This window comes from Astyanax mexicanus, chromosome 1, assembly GCF_023375975.1.
Source record: "Astyanax mexicanus isolate ESR-SI-001 chromosome 1, AstMex3_surface, whole genome shotgun sequence".
Classification (NCBI taxonomy): Eukaryota; Metazoa; Chordata; class Actinopteri; order Characiformes; family Acestrorhamphidae; genus Astyanax; species Astyanax mexicanus.
The window spans coordinates 117,117,388-117,136,078 of record NC_064408.1 but is presented as its reverse complement, the minus strand read 5'-3'; the positions used below and the strand labels follow the sequence as shown (position 1 = coordinate 117,136,078).

Sequence of the window (18,691 nt, the reverse complement as noted above, 5' to 3'; positions counted from 1 at the left end):
CGCTTCAGGGCCCCTGTGTTTGAGGCATGTGGCCTTTGAAGAAAAAAGTCCCGGCATTTCTGTCAAATATATACAGTACAAGTCAAAAGTTTGGGCACACCTGTTTTTATTTAATGTGTTTTCTTTCTTTTTAGGATTTTTTTGTAATATTGAAGACTATACTAAAGCTACACTGTGTAAAAATGTATAGATTTAATATAGTCTTAAATACTAAATACACATGTAGAGTCACCTGGAATAGTTTTCTAAGCATCTTGAAGGAGTTTCTGGAGGTGCTGAACAATAGCTGCTGCTTTTCCTTCATGCTGTGAAGCTCCAGCTCATCCCAAATCACCTCAAATCACCATCTCAGTTGATCAGGTTAAGATTAGGGGATTCTGGAGGACAAACACTTCTTTACAGTTTACTACATAATTCCATACGTGTCCTTTAATTGTTTTAATACATTAAATATTAATATACAAAGTAATTAATAGAAAATTAGGTAAAGCTGATGTCTGTAAGTTTTGGGATTTGGGGTATTTAGGGCCCTCTCTGGTGAGAATGGGTAATTGTACCGAGCATGCGCAAGAATCATTTTAAACTGGGCGGGTGTGATGCGGTCTCCTTTTGCAGCAGATGAATCTATTTTTTCTCATATATAGAGAGATATATAAGAGGAAAAAAAACATTTAATATTTTTTTTAATGAAAGATTAAAATAAAAAGTGATTAAGCTGGAAAATAATATTTTTCTGTGTAGTCAGAAAATTTAAATAAAAAAATTAAATAAACTGAAATAAAACATAAAAATAAAAAGTGATTAAGCTGGGGATTTGATTTTTTTGAGTAGTCTAAAGTCAAAATATTTAGAATTTTAGTCATTTTGTGATAGTGATAGTGACCATTTTAACCCTTTACCTCAGCTAAATATAGAGACCATATGAGACAAACTTTAAATAAAAAATAAAATAAAAAGGGATTAAGCTGGGAATATGATTTTTTTGTGTGTAGTCTGAAGTTTTATACAAATAAATAATCAAAATATTCATTTGGTAAAAGTTTTGAGGGCCTGTATCCTAAATTCAGTATCCTGATAGTGACCTTTTTAACCCTTAGCTTTACCTCAGTTTAATATAGAGACAATATGAGCCCACATTTAAATCAAAGATCAAAAATGAAAAGTGATTAAGCTGGGAATATTTTTCGTGTGTATTCTGAAGTTTTGTACAAATAAATAATCAATATTTAAAAAAAAAAAAATATTATGGGTCGAAAGGTACAATATCCCAATAATGACCTTTTTAACCTTTAGCATTTAGCAATTATTTTTAAAGTTGGATATGGGAAAACTCCAAAAATTTAAGAATTTGTGTTTTTAGCATTCAGCATTCACTTCTACTTGTGAGTTTTAGTTTTATATCAGTAAAATATAGAGACAATATGAGATTGTTCTTTTTATATTTTTTAAATAAAAGATAAAAAAATTGATTAAGCTGGGAATATGATTTTTTTTTTGTGTAGTCTGGTATCTTGTACAAATATATACTCAACATATTTAGAATTTTTAAGTCATTTTGTGGAAGTTTTGAGGGCCTGTATCCTGTATCCAGTATTCCTGATAGTGAAATTTTTTAACCCTTAGCTTTACCTCAGTTTAGACAATATGAGGCCACATTTAAATAAAAGATAAAAAATAAGAAGTGATTAAGCTGGGAATATTATTTTTTTGTGTAGTCTAAAGTCTACAAATAATTCAATGGAATTTGTCATTGTTTGGAGGGCCAAAAGGTACAGTATCCTGATATTGACCTTTTTAACCCTTATCATTTAGCCACAGTCCTAAAGTTGGACCTGTTGTTAGCATTTAGCTACTGCGAAAGGTACAATATCCCAATAATGACCTTTTTAACCCTTAGCATTTAGCCATTATTTTTAAAGTTGGATATGGGAAAACTCCAAAAAATTAAGTTTTTGTGTTTTTAGCATTCAGCTTCTACAATATAAGATAAGAAATATTTTTATTTATTTTTTTTAATAAAAGATAAAAATAAAAAGTGATTAAGCTGGGAATATTTTTTTGTGTGTAGTCTGAAGTCTCAAAATATTTAAACTTTTTGTGTCATTTTGTGGAACTTTTATGGGCCGAAAGGCACAGTATCCGGATAATGACCTTTTTAACCCTTATCACAGTTTTGAAGTTGGATATGGGAACACTCCAAAAATTCAGGAATTCAAAAATGCTTTGAGTTTTTGCTTTACTTCAGTTAAATATAGAGACAATATGAGACAAAAGTTTAATAAAAGCTAAACAGTATCCTAAAAATGACCTTTTTAACCCCTAGCATTTGGTCACAGTTTTAAATTTGGACATGGGAACGCTCCACAAATACAGAAATTCGTGTGTTAGGTGAGCTTTAGCTTTACCTCAGTTCAGTATAGAGACCATATGATACAAAAATTAAATAAAATATAAAAATTAAGCTTTTAAAGTCATTAAGCTGGGAATATTATTATTTTTTGTGTAAAGAAATAATCATTCAATAAACATTTTTTTGTATTTTTGAGTCATTTTTTGGACGTTTTGAGGGCTGAAAGGTTAAAAAATCTTTAAAAAAAATGCTCTGTTATCAATAAGTATATCATTTTGAGTAGAATTTTGAGTTGGCCTGACTTCACATTATTTTATTACAGTGTATTTAGTGTACAATCTCATGTTTTTTCATTGTTAGCAGTTCCTGAAGCTTCTAATAACCTGTTTTTTTTTTTTGTTTAACTCTTTTGTAGCGGAGTGTGGAGGAAGTTTTAAAGGTGAATCGTCTGGGCGGATACTGTCTCCTGGATACCCCTTCCCTTACGACAACAACCTCCGCTGCACGTGGACCATCGAGGTGGACTCGGGCAACACCGTCAGGTACCTCATTAATTACCTGCATGTCTAAATACGGCTCCACAAGTTCATTAAGAAGAGATGAAGGTCGGGACTAGCTCCAGCTTCTGCTGAAATCACGCCGCCAAATCTCATTACGCACCTTTGATCATAGCCGACGCCACCTGAAGCGCTATCAGAGCGGCGGCTCAGAGCGGACGCCGGGGCCCGGCTGAAACATGTATTTAGGTGTCTGATTAAAAGAGAATCAGCGAGGAATTACCAGCAGAGAGTGGAGTTAATTGAAGTTTAGCTGATGGGTGCTGCGCTGACCCAGAAGGAATTAAATGCTTAGATTAAAGATGTCCGCCTATTACAGTCCATGATCAAAATACAGAGCTGGAATAGAGGCCACGCTGATGGAGACTTTAAACGAGACCCCACAGAACTCAAACCTGGATTCAATTTAAGCCTAGGGGCCAGTTGTTCAGAGGAAATCTGATCGGATTTTGGTTATCGGATTGGATCAAATCTGAAAAACGGGTTGTTCAAAAGGAAAGGAAGCATTCTGAAATCGGATCAGATCACGTAATCCAATCCTAGTTTGTAAATGGATCAAACCTTCAGTTTCTGTTGTTCCAAAAAAACAGGATTACCCTGATCTCAACAAGGGGTAGAATTTCAAAGTGGATTTCATGAAGAAAATGTGGTAAAACTTTAAAATCAAAGTTTTAAAGTAAAAAAAAAATACATTTGTACAATTTAGTGTATATACATTTACTTTTATTTTGCACTTGGCCTGTTTAACCGTTACAGTGATAAAGTAGACATTGGCTACCAGTTAAGCCTTTTACTATAGTAACGTAAAAATAAAAACAATCTTGACCCCATTAAATAAACCCCTCAAAAGATTTCAATAACAAACAAAAATAATACATTCATTTTTTCATCTACGTCACTGTCATTCATCACTGTATATTAATGTCAAAGAAACATTTATCAGATATGAAGCTGTCAAAAATAATTTCGAACAATTGAAAAGAACACCAGAGTTTGTTCTGGTTCTTCAACAGGCTCAGGTGCATCATGAACATCACAGAGAGGGACATTGCGTCTGGTAGCAACGTTGGGCAGGACAATACATGCAAGTGTTATGTTGCATGCTCCCTGTGGTTCGACTCGCAAATAGTTAAGGTCATGCAAAGCATCTCTGCAGAACTCCATTTAAACGCTCAATTGCTCGTATTGTTTTGCAATAAGCAGTATCTTGTTACGGCAAGAAAAAGAGTCATCAACCCCTGTTGTTTCTGGTTCTGTTTTTTACATAGCTGGTAATCCGGATTAGGTAATCCTGAAAACTGTGTTTCTGGATCAGGTTGATCCAATCCAATTTTGCTTTGAAAAACTGGCTTAACAGTAAGACAGATCACCTGATCCTGGATAGCAAAAAATGTGATTACCAAATCTGGATAATTTTGATCCGGATTACATTTTTTGAACAACTGGCCCTAGAAGACATCTGACTGTAAATATTTTTTTGACTAAACTAAGTTGAGTTAACTTTTTGATAAATAAATTTCATAATTTTTTATTATTACAAAGTACTTCTCACTTGCAGAGCTGAGAAAACTAAGAAATTGTATAAAAATCTAGGTTTCCTCATCAAACTGAAATCAAATTGAGATTTAGAAGTAAAAATGTAAGACTAAACTTAGTTGAGTTTAATTCTGTTAGCATTTGGCTACATATAAATATAAAATATACACTATAGATACAATATGATAAAAAAATCAATATTTTTTTAAATATAAAGTGAGAATAAAAAGTGATTAAGCTGGGATATAAGATTTTTTGTCTTATACAAATTAATAATCAAAATATATATATAAAAAAATAGTAGTTCATAATGCAATTTTTGCTTGGCATCACAGTCCGTCACTAATTAGATTAATACATTTACTTGAACTTTTATTATCAGATAAAGGGAGAACTCAGAATTTTAATGTGTTAGGTAATACAATAAACAGATTTTTTTACTTTGCAAACAGCCAATAAACACACAGAATGAGGCTGGACATAAACGTCATATAAAAGCCAAACTTAACGCTGTGGCTTTTTTTTTTTTTTAGCACATCAAGCTGCAATATTAACATACGTCATTCAGAAGATCTTGAAGATCAACTGTCATTTACTGTCATGGCTGGACAGATTTTAGACACACGCTGTTGCAAACAAAGTAATTTATTAAGTAAAGTAGTGGGCAAAAGAGTAGTCAAAATGAGCAGGTCAAGACTGGTAAACAGCAGCAAGAGGGAGTAAACATACCAAACACGATAAACACAGTCCAAGGGTCATACATAGCAAGGCAATATCACAATATCTGTAACATATTGTGGTCAAATGCCAACATTACACTCAATTAAATCATTAAAATAAACTAAATAAAATGATTTGTCCCCATTTGAGGACATATTGAGGACATTGTTGCAGAAATTCCTTCTTGTACAAAGACAAAGTAATTTTTTTATGAATAAATGAAGGAAATGGTTCTGTACTCAGAACTTTTCTCTGTAGATTGATTGAGCAATTCCATTGGTCTTGTTTTTTTCTCTGAGTGAATAGTTGCTGTTTGCTGTTGTTTTTCAAGTTTTCAAAGTTTTTGAAAGTTACAAAAACGGACAATGTTTATCTTTTAAATCCCATCCACCTTACCCACACCCATCCCTCCCCACCTGTTTGCTGTTGTTTTTCTATTTTAATCTGATAAAAAAAAACGTTCATACAGTGAGGAACAGCAGCAGGAGCTCCTCAGATAAAGTGCTGTTCCCGTACCCTTTATTTCTCTGAACTAATCGCAAGCTAAAGCTGGTTCTCAGGAGGATATATATATATATATATATATATATATATATATATATATATATATATATATAGTGAGGTGAACAGGTGAAACCAATACTCAGGTGATGAGCTTCCTGGTAGTGTCGTTTGCAGTTTCATGTGATGTCACTGTGAGGTGCCTTCTGGGTATCGCAGCCCAAAGGCTAGAGATCGCAGGTAGAGCTAAATCTGGGAGGGTGAGGTGTGACATTTATATCCTTCAGTTTTAGTATTGCTACAAACGCTACACACTTATTTTCTTCTAGGAGGATTTTTTTTTCACTCATGCACAGACTAAGAAATGTGAGATTGACAGAAAACTCACAGTAAATATAACTGTAAAAATATAACTGTTTTATATTGTTTTATATCTCTAGACCAGGGGTCACCAACATGGTGCCCGCGGGCACCAGGTAGCCCGCAAGGACCTTATGAGTAGCCCGCAGGCCTGGTCTAAAAATAGCATTTTTGTTGCTATTCTTTTTTTTTTAAATCACAGTTGCATTGATGTAATTTTAGATTATATTACATTAATATTAGCTTAGAGATAGCCTATAGTTTATATATTATTATACAATATAATGTAATATAATATGTAATATTATATTAAAATATAATATAAAATGTAAACACTTGCAGAGATTTATAATAATAGTGTTGCCTATTGATATCTGTGTCTTCACATAGATGAATGTCATTAATTATTAATAATAACATATAATTAAAGGTAAATTGAGAAAATTTGTAATTTCACGAGTGTGTATCAAACTGGTAGCCCTTCGCATTAATTGGTACCCAAGAAGTAGCTCTCAGGTTCAAAAAGGTTGGTGACCCCTGCTCTAGACAATGCTGGTATAATTAATAACACAACATTTCATTTCCAGCCTCTCTTGACTGCAGATGAATGCTAGATTATGTTTATGCATGTTGTACTTGAACCTGTGCCCTGATCTGCTCTATGCTGTAACTTCGCTGTCAGCTGGGCAGCAAAATTACAGTAATACAGTCGTACACAGTAATCAGCTGTTTTGAATACTGTAATCTGATAAAGCCGTAACCTGTAATTTACTGCAGATTTAATATTGCGCTGATGTAAATACACTTAAAAAAAGCCTTAAAAAAAGACTTTATAACGGTTTAAAACACAAGACAAGGGCAAGCTAACCTTCAGATATTTTACTTAGCTCAGGTATTTGTAAAATTTTAATAAATTTGATATCTTTTTTTCCATGTTTTGCTTCTTTACAGCCTGCAGTTTCTGGCATTCGACACCGAGGCGTCTCACGACATCCTGAAGGTGTGGGACGGACGTCCTGAGAACGAGATGGCTCTGAGGGAAGTGAGCGGCTCGCTGTTGCCTGATGGGATACACAGCACGCTCAACGTAGTGACCATCCAGTTCGAGACGGATTTCTACATCAGCAAGTCCGGCTTCGCTATCGACTTCTCCAGTAAGAGCTTTAAAGTAAACTTTGTGAATGGGCACTCAGGCATTAAATGCACTTCCAAGATAGCAATGAACATCTGAATTTAGTCAGTTTTCTGTTGCCAAGATAGCAATACACCAACATTTCGAGACCACCATGGCCATCGGTGTAGATACTGTATATTTACAACAAGCAGCATTGCTACTTAAATGATGCAGACCAAAGCCGTGAAAATGGACTGTTCACAGGCGCAAGATACAGTGGTATAAAAAAGTTTGGGCCCAAGTCATTGGTTGTTCAGATCAGCAATTTAAAGCAGTTAAATATGTCATATATAGCAGATAAACACAGTGATATTTGAGAAGTGAATGGAAGTTCATACGATTTACAGAAAGTGTGCAACAATTCTTTAAACTAAATTAGGTTGGAGCATTAATTTGGGCCCCAACAGAAAAAAAATGACATCAATATTTAATATTTAGTAGATCCTCCTTTAGCAGGAAAACTCCCTCTAAACTCTTCCCGTAGCTTCCAATCAGAGTCTGGTTGAAGCTATTGATTAAAGGTATTTTGGATCATTCTTCTTTATAAAACAATAAATCTCCAGTTCAGTCAGGTTTGATTCAGGTTTCTGATCATCAACAGCTGCTTCAAATCACACCACAGATTATATTTCAATAATATTCAGGTCTGGGGTCTGAGATGATCTGAGATGATCATTCCAGAACGTTGTACTTCTGTGTTCCTCTTCATGAATGTTTTAGTAGATTTCAAACAGTGTTTAGTGTTTAGGGTCATTGTCTTGTTGAAGTATCCAGCCCCGGCACAGCTTTAACTTCAACTTTCTCACTGATTCTTCAACATTGTTCTCAAGAATCTGCTGATATTGACTGGAACCCATGAGACCCTCAACTTTAACAAGATTCCCCAGAACCTGCACTGATCACACAGCCCCACAGCATGATGGACCACCACCACCAGATTTTACTGTGGGGAGCAGTAAAGTGTTTGTGTTGGAATGCTGTGTTCTTTATTTTCCACCATGCATAAATAACCTCCCTCCAAATAACTCAATTTAGCTTCATCAGTCCACAGAACCTTATTCCAAAATCTAAAATGAAGCTGGCTTGTCTAAATGTGCTTTAGCTTTAGCATACCTCAAGCGACTCTGTTTGTGGCGTGAGCTCAGAAAAGGCTTTTTCTGCATTAACCCTTGTGTGGTGTTCATATTTTTGTTACTCGTTTACTTTGTTACTTGTATTTAATTCAGCAAAATTAATCAATTCTACATTAAAATGCTTTACACATGCTCGCTTCACCTAAATTGCAAGCAATATAAACAGCTTACATGGTTAATATTTGTCCTTTACCTTTCTTATGTTACATTTCTTTCAAAAAGTGCTACTCTTTTTTTATTAGTTTGTTAATAAAATGTAAAAGAAAATGAATTAAACTCAAGATATGAGTAGACAATTTGTTTAGTTTCAAATTTACAAATGAAGCAATGTTTATTAGCCCTTGGCCAAACATACTGTATGTAATATACATGTGTAGGGTGGGGGGGGGGGGGGGGTTGTGTACAGTGTGTGTTCATCGAAAATGTGTTTTGATATATGTTTTTCACAAAAAATGAGCCAATGCCAATGAGTTTGAGTCCCACAGACCCGAACACCACACAAGGGTTAATTACTCTCCCATACAGCCTCTCCTTGTGTAAAGTGTGCTGAATAGTGAAAAGTGAACGATGCACAGTGACTCCATCTGCAGCAAGATGATGTTGTACTGTAGGTGTTTGGAGCTCTGGAGGTCTGTAGGTTGATTATAACTGTTCTCACCATCCTTCTCCTCTGATTATCTGAGATTTTTCTCAGAATTTAGGTCTTAACTAGAACTGTGCCTGTGGATATTTCATTTCGTCCCTCTGTTCCTCACAGTGGAAACTGATCAGCTGAAATCTCTGAGATTATTGAGCATTTTTGTTTCCTTCCTCTAAACCATGATGTTGAACAGTCTTTGTTTTCAGCTCATTTGAAAAGAAGATGCGTAGAGGAGAAAAACATGCGATTGGCTCCTTAACCTTTGCTTATAATCCTCAGGATTCACCTGTGTATGTAGGTCAAGGGTCAATGAGCTTGCTAAACTAATATTGTGTTTTAATAATTAGTGCAAAAAGTATTCAAATCAATAAAACGATAAGTGTGCCCAAATGTATGCACTATTAATGCCTAGTTTTGTTTAAAGAATTATTGCACACTTTCTGTAAATCCTATAAACTTCATTTTACTTCTCAAATATCACTGTGTTCCTCTGCTATACGGTATATTTAACTGAAATTGCTGATCTGAACAACCAATGATTTACAAAGGAAAATTATGAGCATCACAAGATAGGACCCCATGTGATCAACTGCTATCATACTGCTATCTTTCGACATGTCAGTGCATTTATCTGGTCTGATTCCTGTGAAAATGGGAAAATAAATGAAACAATGTTAAAATATGAGCTGTGAATATAATGTGAATAGACAGGGGTTGGACAATGAAACTGAAACACCTGTCATTTTAAGTGTGGGAGGTTTCATGGCTAAATTAGAGCAGCCTGGTGGCCAATCTTCATTAATTGCACACTGCACCAGTAAGAGCAGAGTGTGAAGGTTCAATTAGCAGAGTAAGAGCACAGTTCTGCTCAAAATATTGCAATGCACACAACATTATGGGTGACATACCAGAGTTCAAAAGAGAACAAATTGTTGGTGCACGTCTTGCTGGAGCATCTGTGACCAAGACAGCAAGTCTTTGTGATGTATCAAGAGCCACGGTATCCAGGGTAATGTCAGCATACCACCAAGAAGGACCGACCACATCCAACAGGATTAACTGTGGACGCTGTAAGAGGAAGCTGTCTGAAAGGGATGTTCGGGTGCTAACCCGGATTGTATCCAAAAAACATAAAACCACGGCTGATCAAATCACGGCAAAATTCAATGTGCACCTCAACTCTCCTGTTTCCACCAGAACTGTCCGTCCCCACAATAAATTATTGTGCTCTAAAACCAGGTGTTTCAGTTTCATTGTGCAACCCCTGTAAGTAAGGTCCCTATTAAGTTCTGTATCTGTAGGAAAGTCAGGTTGGTTTCAGCTGCTGCTGTGATGGTTGTCATGCACCAGCAGCAAGAATAACCTGTCAAACTAAAGGTTAATCTATACTCATCGCTAAACATAGATATAGATACGAGCAGAACATTCCGCCTGTACTGGAACGCGTTCATTAAATGCATATGTGTGCATGCTCTCTGAAAGATTACAGATGCAAACAGAACAGAGCTGTACTGCGGGAATTAATAGGACAAGTTTAGAGAATATTCCAGTAGTTGATTACTCTGAGTATATTACTTTACTGCCTCGTTTAGTTATGTATTATATACATTTTCACAGCCTCCTCCTCCACCATTGCTATGTTTGTTCTTTATAAGGAGAGTTCATAGAAATAGGGGCAATTGGGTAACTGGGGAGAAAGGCTCTGAGTCATCCAACACGACTACAGAGGGCAAACCCAACTTTTATCTCAACAATAAACAGAATAAAGAATAAAATAACATTACTGTTCCCTTAAATGAGCTGCTGGCGTCCCTTCACTGCAGTTTCCTCTGCTGAGACGCACAAAAGTGCTGAACTGTTAAGATATGAACGCTCCAAAGTCACAATAAAACACTGATTGGTTTATTTCCATGATTAATTAAGAAAATTAGTTCATGCTAATGCTGAGCATTCTTCCATAATGTGCAAACTTTACATCATATATCATTATGTCTTCTTGAAATATAAGGTGGTTAAGTGCAAAATATGAAATTCTCTACAATTTAAAAGAGCTTCTAAGCAAACTATTCTTAAACAATGCTTAGTAAGGCAAAACAATTAGCCATGCACAAAGCCATGCAAGCACAATAAAACTAGTGTGAAACCAATATCAATTAAAAGTATAATTTAGCTATGTTAAGATAAGGAGAATAGCAAGAATTCTAACCTTTTTTAACCTTATAATCCAGTTATACTTTAAATATAATGAATAAAAAAGGATTAAATAATCATACTGCAACATAAAGTTAAGTTCTTTATTGTAATCTTATCAGTTTTTTTTTTGTTTAAATCCTGGAAATTAGATATTTTCACTTTCTAATTCTAATTCTAATTTGTGTGTGTGTGTGTATTAGGAAGCATTAATCTTTTTTTGTTAATTTTTCAATTAATTTATTTTCAAGTGAGGCAAAGCCGTGCAACCACAATCCAACTAGTGTGAAACCAATATCAATACAGTTTTAGTTTAATTTAGCTATGTTAAGATAAGGAGAATAGCAATAATTCTAACCTTTTTTAAACCTTTTATAATCCAGTTATACTTCAAATATAATAGCAAAATAAGTAAAAAAAAAACATTGCTACATAACATTAAGTTCTTTATTGTCATCTTATCAGAAAAAAAACACTATTTTTTATTTTTTATTTCACTTCATAAGATTTAGTGTTTTTGTGTTTGTGTGTGTTTTAAGAAGCATTAATTTTTTTTTATTAATTTTTCAATTAATTTATTTTCAAGTGAGGCAAAGCTGTGCAAACATAATAAAACTAGCGTGAAACCAATATCAATACAGTTTAAGTTTAATTTAGTTATTTTAAAATAAGAGAGATAGGAGATAGGAGAGTAGCAAAAATAGCAAGCAGCTTTTATACTGCTTTTTTTAACCATATAATCCAGTTATACTTCAAATATAATAGCAAAATTAGTTAAAAAAATATTGGTACATTAAGGTAAGTTCTTTATTGTCATCTTATCAAAAAAAAAGAAACAAAACATTTATTAGCTTTAAATTAGATTTTTTCACTTGCTAAGATTTTGCTTTTTATATGTGTGTGTCTATTTAAGTAAGCATTCATTTTAATTATTTTTTAATCAATTTATGTTCAAAGGAGGCAAAGCTGTGCAAACACAATAAAACTAGTGTGAAACCAATATCAGAAGAGTTTAAGTTTAATTTAGCTATTTTAAGATAAGAGAAATAGGAAATACGAGAATAGCAAGAATATCAAGCAGCTTTGATAATGCTTTTTTTTAACCTTATAATCCAGTTATACTTAAAATATAATCGCAAAATAAGATAAAAATAAAAATTCTACATTAAGTTAAGTTCTTTATTGTCATCTTATTAGAAAAAAAAAATATTTCCCTGAAATTAGATATTTTCACTTTCTAAGATTTCATTTTGTGTGTGTGTGTGTGTGTGTGTGTGTGCGTGTGTGTGTGTAAGGAAGCATTATTATTATTATTTTTAATCTATGTATGTTCAAGGGAGGCAAAGCTGTGTAAGCACAATAAAATTAGTGTAAAACCAATATCAGAAGAGTTTAATATTAATTTAAGCTATTTTAAAATTACAGACATAGGAGATAGGAGAGTAGCAAAAATAGTAGACAACTTTTATAGTGCTTTTAACCTTATAATCCAGTTATACTTAAAATGTAATGGCAAAATAAGTTTTAAAAAAATATTATATTAATACATAAGGTTAAGCTCTTTATTCACGTTCTAAGATTTAGTTTGTGTGTGTGTGTGTGTGTGTGTGTGTGTGTGTGTGTGTGTGTGTTTAAGGAAGCATTAATTTTCATACATTTTTCAATTTTTTTTTTCAAGGCAGGCAAAACTGTGCAAGCACAATAAAACTAGTGTGAAGCCAATATTAAAATAGTTTAAGTTTAATTTAGCTATTTTAAGATAAGGAGAATAGCAATTATAATCCATTTATACTTAAAATATAATGGCAAAATAAGATTAAAAAATTTGCTACATAATGTTCATAAAGTTCTTTATTGTCATCTTATCAATCCTATCATAAAAAACACTGTTTATTAGCTTTAAATTAGATCATTTTACTTGCTAAGATTTAGATTTTTGCAGTGAATGCAAATGACATTTTTTTATTATTTAAAAAAAATACAGTTTATTCATGTGTTTAAAGTGAAAGTAAGGTAAAAAATGAAAGGTTTTATTCCTGTAATTTGAGTGGATGGGGGAAAAACGATAGGATTTCAACATTTTTACACTAATAACAGTCTTTGCAATGTCATATGTTACTTTACAACATGTGTAATGGCCTGATACGTGCAGTTCAGCCACTGACCTAGTTTTAGAGTCTCTGTAAAACACCAAATCCACCGGAGATCCTATTTAAACCTAGTTACTTACACATAGAGGTGGGTAGTCCAGGTCTAGACAGTAAAAATCTACCGCAGGGTTTTGTTGGCTGCACTGCAGCAGAGCCACCCAGGCAGTTGGAACAAAACCCCAGGCTGGATTTTTACTTTCTGGACCTGGACTACACACCTCTGCCTACACGAGATAGCTAATTAGCTCAGTAACTAGTGTAAATAGAACAGTTTTAAACATACACACCTACCTATCTCAATTGTACTTCACTGGTGATGTTCCTCCATAGACAAATTCTAACCATTGGTTCCTTAGCTCTGAATTACTGGGTAAAGCAAAAAACACTGTTGTGTTATTTGCACAAATAACACAGGAATGAACTGCCATGCTGTTCCTAGTGCTGTTAGCTCTTAATATTAATTCACAGATTGACGTAGACATGGTGCTTTTCCTGATCGACTCGTTTTTCTGAATATTTTCTTTTACTAGCTACTGCAGACAATGAAGTTTAAGGAAGATTTTCATGTACAGCATAATTTACAACTCAGAGAGACCTACTGTATTTCACAAAGAGCAAGAAAAACTGAATTTTAGCAGAATAAGACCTTTAAAAGGACAAGGACACATGATGACCTACATTAACCTTTCATGAGAGTTGACATTAAATATTACAATTCATGTGTTTAAAGTGAAAGTAAGGTAAAAAATGAAAGGTTTTGTTCCTGTAATTCTCTTTCTGTGGATGTGGCTCCTGTACAGCAGCTCATGGGCTTAACATTGTAGCAAGCTTTCACTGGAGTGGGCTTTCCAAGAGGCATCCATTTTCCGCTAAATGATCTTAATCCAAACGAGCTGAACATGCTGCCAGTAACCAGTCACTGGAAACTCTCCACTGTTTAGATAGAGTGTGTGTTCGGTGTGTGTGTGTGTGTGTGTGTGGGGATGAGGGAAGTGTGAAGGCACCTGCTGAAGCGCTCTGCAGGGCTGGGTGGACGGTTTTGGCTCAGTGCCCGCGGTAATGTCATCTCCTGCCGAGGCAGCGAGTAAAGCATCAGACTCACTCAGCCGGCGGTTGCCGTGGTGTTCTCCGCAGGCTCAGTGGCGACGGCCTGCAGGGACCCGGGAACGCCCATGAACGGCACGCGCAGCGGCGAGGGGAAGGAGCCCGGCGACTCCGTGACCTTCGTCTGCGACCCCGGATACGAGCTGCAGGGTGAGCCGCGCATCACCTGCATCCAGGTGGAAAATAGATACTACTGGCAACCCAGCCCACCTACCTGCATTGGTGAGTAAAGGCATTCCACACCAGTGAAGATTTTGGTACCACTTTAAAATTCGACTACTTTTATAAAGGAGATTATTAATGCTTATTAATTAGGCTGCAAATACTTTAAAACTCATTAATAAGCAGTTAATGAATAAATAACAAAATACCTCAAATACAAAACCTCAGATCTTTCTAGATACTGATCTTACTTTGTGTTTTCCATCAATCTGCATTAAACCTGTCATATTAATATATATTTGTAAGTATGTTTAACTATTTACTATAAATTAAATGACTAAACAAATAAAGGATCACTCCTGCCTTTTCAATTGATGTGTTTTAATGGCTTATCAATGGTTTTAAGGCATTTACAACCACATCAATTCAAAAATACTTAATAATTAAATTTTATTTTAACCATCTATAAACCCTTTATAAGGGTAGTCTTATTTTAAAGTGGTACCTTTATGTTTTCAGTAGAGATTAAAATCTGCCTGAAATTTTGGTACAAACTCAAGTAAACACGACCCAAAACCACTAGGGGCGTGCTAAAAATAAAGTGCTCTGGTGATTCACTATAACGCTGCTTTAGTCCGATGGAGGAGTGGATGGGGGAAAAACGATAGGATTTCAACATTTTTACACTAATAACAGTCTTTTCAATGTCATATGTTACTTTACAACATGTGTAATGGCCTGATACGTGCAGTTCAGCCACTGACCTAGTTTTAGAGTCTCTGTAAAACACCAAATCCACCGGAGATCCTATTTAAACCTAGTTACTTACACATAGAGGTGGGTAGTCCAGGTCTAGACAGTAAAAATCTACCGCAGGGTTTTGTTGGCTGCACTGCAGCAGAGCCACCCAGGCAGTTGGAACAAAACCCCAGGCTGGATTTTTACTTTCTGGACCTGGACTACACACCTCTGCCTACACGAGATAGCTAATTAGCTCAGTAACTAGTGTAAATAGAACTGTTTTAAACATACACACCTACCTATCTCAATTGTACTTCACTGGTGATGTTCCTCCATAGACAAATTCTAACCATTGGTTCCTTAGCTCTGAATTACTGGGTAAAGCAAAAAAACACTGTTGTGTTATTTGCACAAATAACACAGGAATGAACTGCCATGCTGTTCCTAGCGCTGTTAGCTCTTAATATTAATTCACAGATTGACGTAGACATGGTGCTTTTCCTGATCGACTCGTTTTTCTGAATATTTTCTTTTACTAGCTACTGCAGACAATGAAGTTTAAGGAAGATTTTCATGTACAGCATAATTTACAACTCAGAGAGACCTACTGTATTTCACAAAGAGCAAGAAAAACTGAATTTTAGCAGAATAAGACCTTTAAAAGGACAAGGACACATGATGACCTACATTAACCTTTCATGAGAGTTGACATTAAATATTACAATCCCCAAAAAACATTTATTTCACCTGAATAATAGACTTTGACTGATATTAAGACACTCTTTTGGCAAGTGACCCAGTACATTATGACCAATGACCTTGACATAAAAGTGACATAACTGTTATTACCAAACTAACAGTGATTACAGAGTGAGGCTGGTTCAAGTGCAATGCTGAACACAGCTGAGGAGGAGAACAGTGAACAGAATACAAAGACACACTTTATTGACACTTTATAAACATGCTATTAAGGAAGTACTCAAATTACATTGCAAGTGATAATAATTTCCTAATTGTTTTATAGTACAAATGGTGTCTGAAATGAACGTATCTTCCAAATTAAAGTGCAGATAAAGCCACAAACTCATATATTCTAATAGTACATAACATTTACTTGAAAATACTGTAGTTGTTACTTACTTTATTGAGCTAAATATTGAATTTTAGCCCCAGAGTTCAGCAAACTCTGTTCATATATTCTTCTAAAAAAAGTAGGAGATTTCAATGCTCATGATTTTTCATGTCTGCTTATGCTAGACTGACTGTTACATTGAAATATTGTACAGTACATTTACTTTACACACAGGAAACAGGGTTTTTGTTGGATGACCTTCTGTTGTGAAAGTAGCTTTTTATATGTTTTGATTGCCCATTATGAGGATTGACTGTAATGTACTTCAAAACTCTGCAGTAAAATATACTTTTTTGGCTTTTACTTGGTGTGAAACAAGTGGCAAAGCTTTCTACATAAAGAATAAGTATCCTTTTTATGGTGACTTGAATATAATACTTTTGTACAGTTGAATTATAAAAATATATACATACTTTATCTTACACAACTTTACCTTAAATAGACTTTTGGTACTGTTGTTCACTTTTAGCTGAATTCTGATTGGACATTTGACCACCTCTCTCTGCAGAATTGGTAGAATTAAATTAAATATAACAAAATATTTCAAAAGCTTAATGTTAACTTGACTTCAGCTTTAACATGTGTTTGAGGTCATTGTGCTGATGTATCTCACTGTATCCAAGTTTTAATTGTCTAGCTGATGGTTGGAGGTTATGTTAAATAATTCTGAGTTTCTTCATTATTCATTTCACTGTGTGCAGCATAGCGGTTAGACTGGCGGCAAAACTGCCCAAAAGAAAGATACTGCCACCACCATGCTTTAGTGGGGTGTCCTTGGGGTTTAATGCATTAGCTTTTCCCCAACTGCCGGAAAAAAAGAAACTTTTCTCCAGATGGAGAATGTTTTTTTTTCACATATAGCTACATATAGCTCATAGCATGGCCACAGTGACCCAGTAATTGATGGAACTCAGAGAAAACATGTACAGTAGACATGTTAGGAAAAAAAACACCTAGTCTATCAGCTCAACAGGAGCAATTTTGGAACCTTAAAGGCACAATATACAATATTCTCCTATATGTGTGTTTACCTTAAATCATTACCTTGTACCTTTACAACATGCCACTGTGTGAGAGACATTGATTAATATTGTTGGGAAACATTCGTTTTGGTTAACATTTACTGTACATTTATTTTAGAAAAAAAATAAGAAAAACTACTTATTGTACCTTTAAGCACCAATTAATTTATAATTTAACTAGATCTATGTGTGTTTTGACCCTGCATATAGAAATCTCATGTGTTGAAAGTGCAGTGTTGTGCGTGAATGAGTTAAAAAGAATGTGTTCATTGAACACGCTCATTTTTTCGTGAAAGTTAAACTGAACGCAACACATTTTTTAATAAAGAACTTGAATGTGAATTAGTTCACATTATGTGTCATGAACATCAGACATCCCTGTAAATGAACGTTGGCTAGAGAGGGCGAGGGCGCGAGAGAGAGAGAGAGAGAGAGAGTGAGAGACAGACGACGAGAGAGCGGAGCGCGAGGGCGATAGAGAGAGAGAGAGAGAGAGAGAGAGAGAGAGAGAGACCGACGACGAGAGAGCGGAGCGAGAGGGCGATAGAGAGAGAGAGAGTGAGAGACCGACGACGAGAGAGAGAGAGAGAGAGAGAGAGAGACCGACGACGAGAGAGCGGAGCGAGAGGGCGATAGAGAGAGAGAGAGAGTGAGAGACTGACGACGAGAGAACGGAGCGCGAGGGCGAGAGAGAGAGAGACCGACGATGAGAGCGCGGAGCGTGAGGGCGAGAGAGCGAGAGAGAGAGAGAGAGAGAGAGAGCGACGACGACGAGAGAGCGGAGCGAGAGGGCGATAGAGAGAGAGAGAGAGTGAGAGACCGACGACGAGAGAGCGGAGTGAGAGGGCGATAGAGAGAGAGAGAGTGAGAGACCGACGATGAGAGAGCGGAGCGCGAGGGCGAGAGAGAGAGACAGACGATGAGAGCGCGGAGCGTGAGGGCGAGAGAGAGAGAGAGAGAAAGAGAGAGAGTGAGAGACAGACGACGGGAGCACGAGGGCGAGAGAGAGGGCGAGAGAGACAGAGAAAGAGATTTGTGGATTTGTGGATTTCCAGAAAGCTTTTGACTCAATTTGGCATACCGGATTATTTTATAAACTTATTGAGAATGGTGTTGGGGGGAGAACATATGATGTAATTAAATCGATGTACTCACAAAGTAAATGTGCAGTTAAAATTGAAAATCTCAGAACAGACTTCTTTCCACAGTCACGAGGAGT

General features: G+C 35.5%; 1 protein-coding gene across 2 annotated transcripts in view; it reads left to right on the top strand.

Moving 5' to 3' along the window:
* csmd3a (CUB and Sushi multiple domains 3a) overlaps positions 1–18,691 on the top strand; it is a 777,572-nt gene that overhangs the window by 392,887 nt on the left and 365,994 nt on the right. For both annotated transcript variants that reach the window (XM_049467549.1, XM_049467548.1), the window contains exons 25-27: positions 2,766–2,892; positions 6,976–7,178; positions 14,446–14,637. In XM_049467549.1, the coding sequence (XP_049323506.1) occupies positions 2,766–2,892; positions 6,976–7,178; positions 14,446–14,637 (522 nt within the window). The remainder of the gene's footprint in view (positions 1–2,765; positions 2,893–6,975; positions 7,179–14,445; positions 14,638–18,691) is intronic.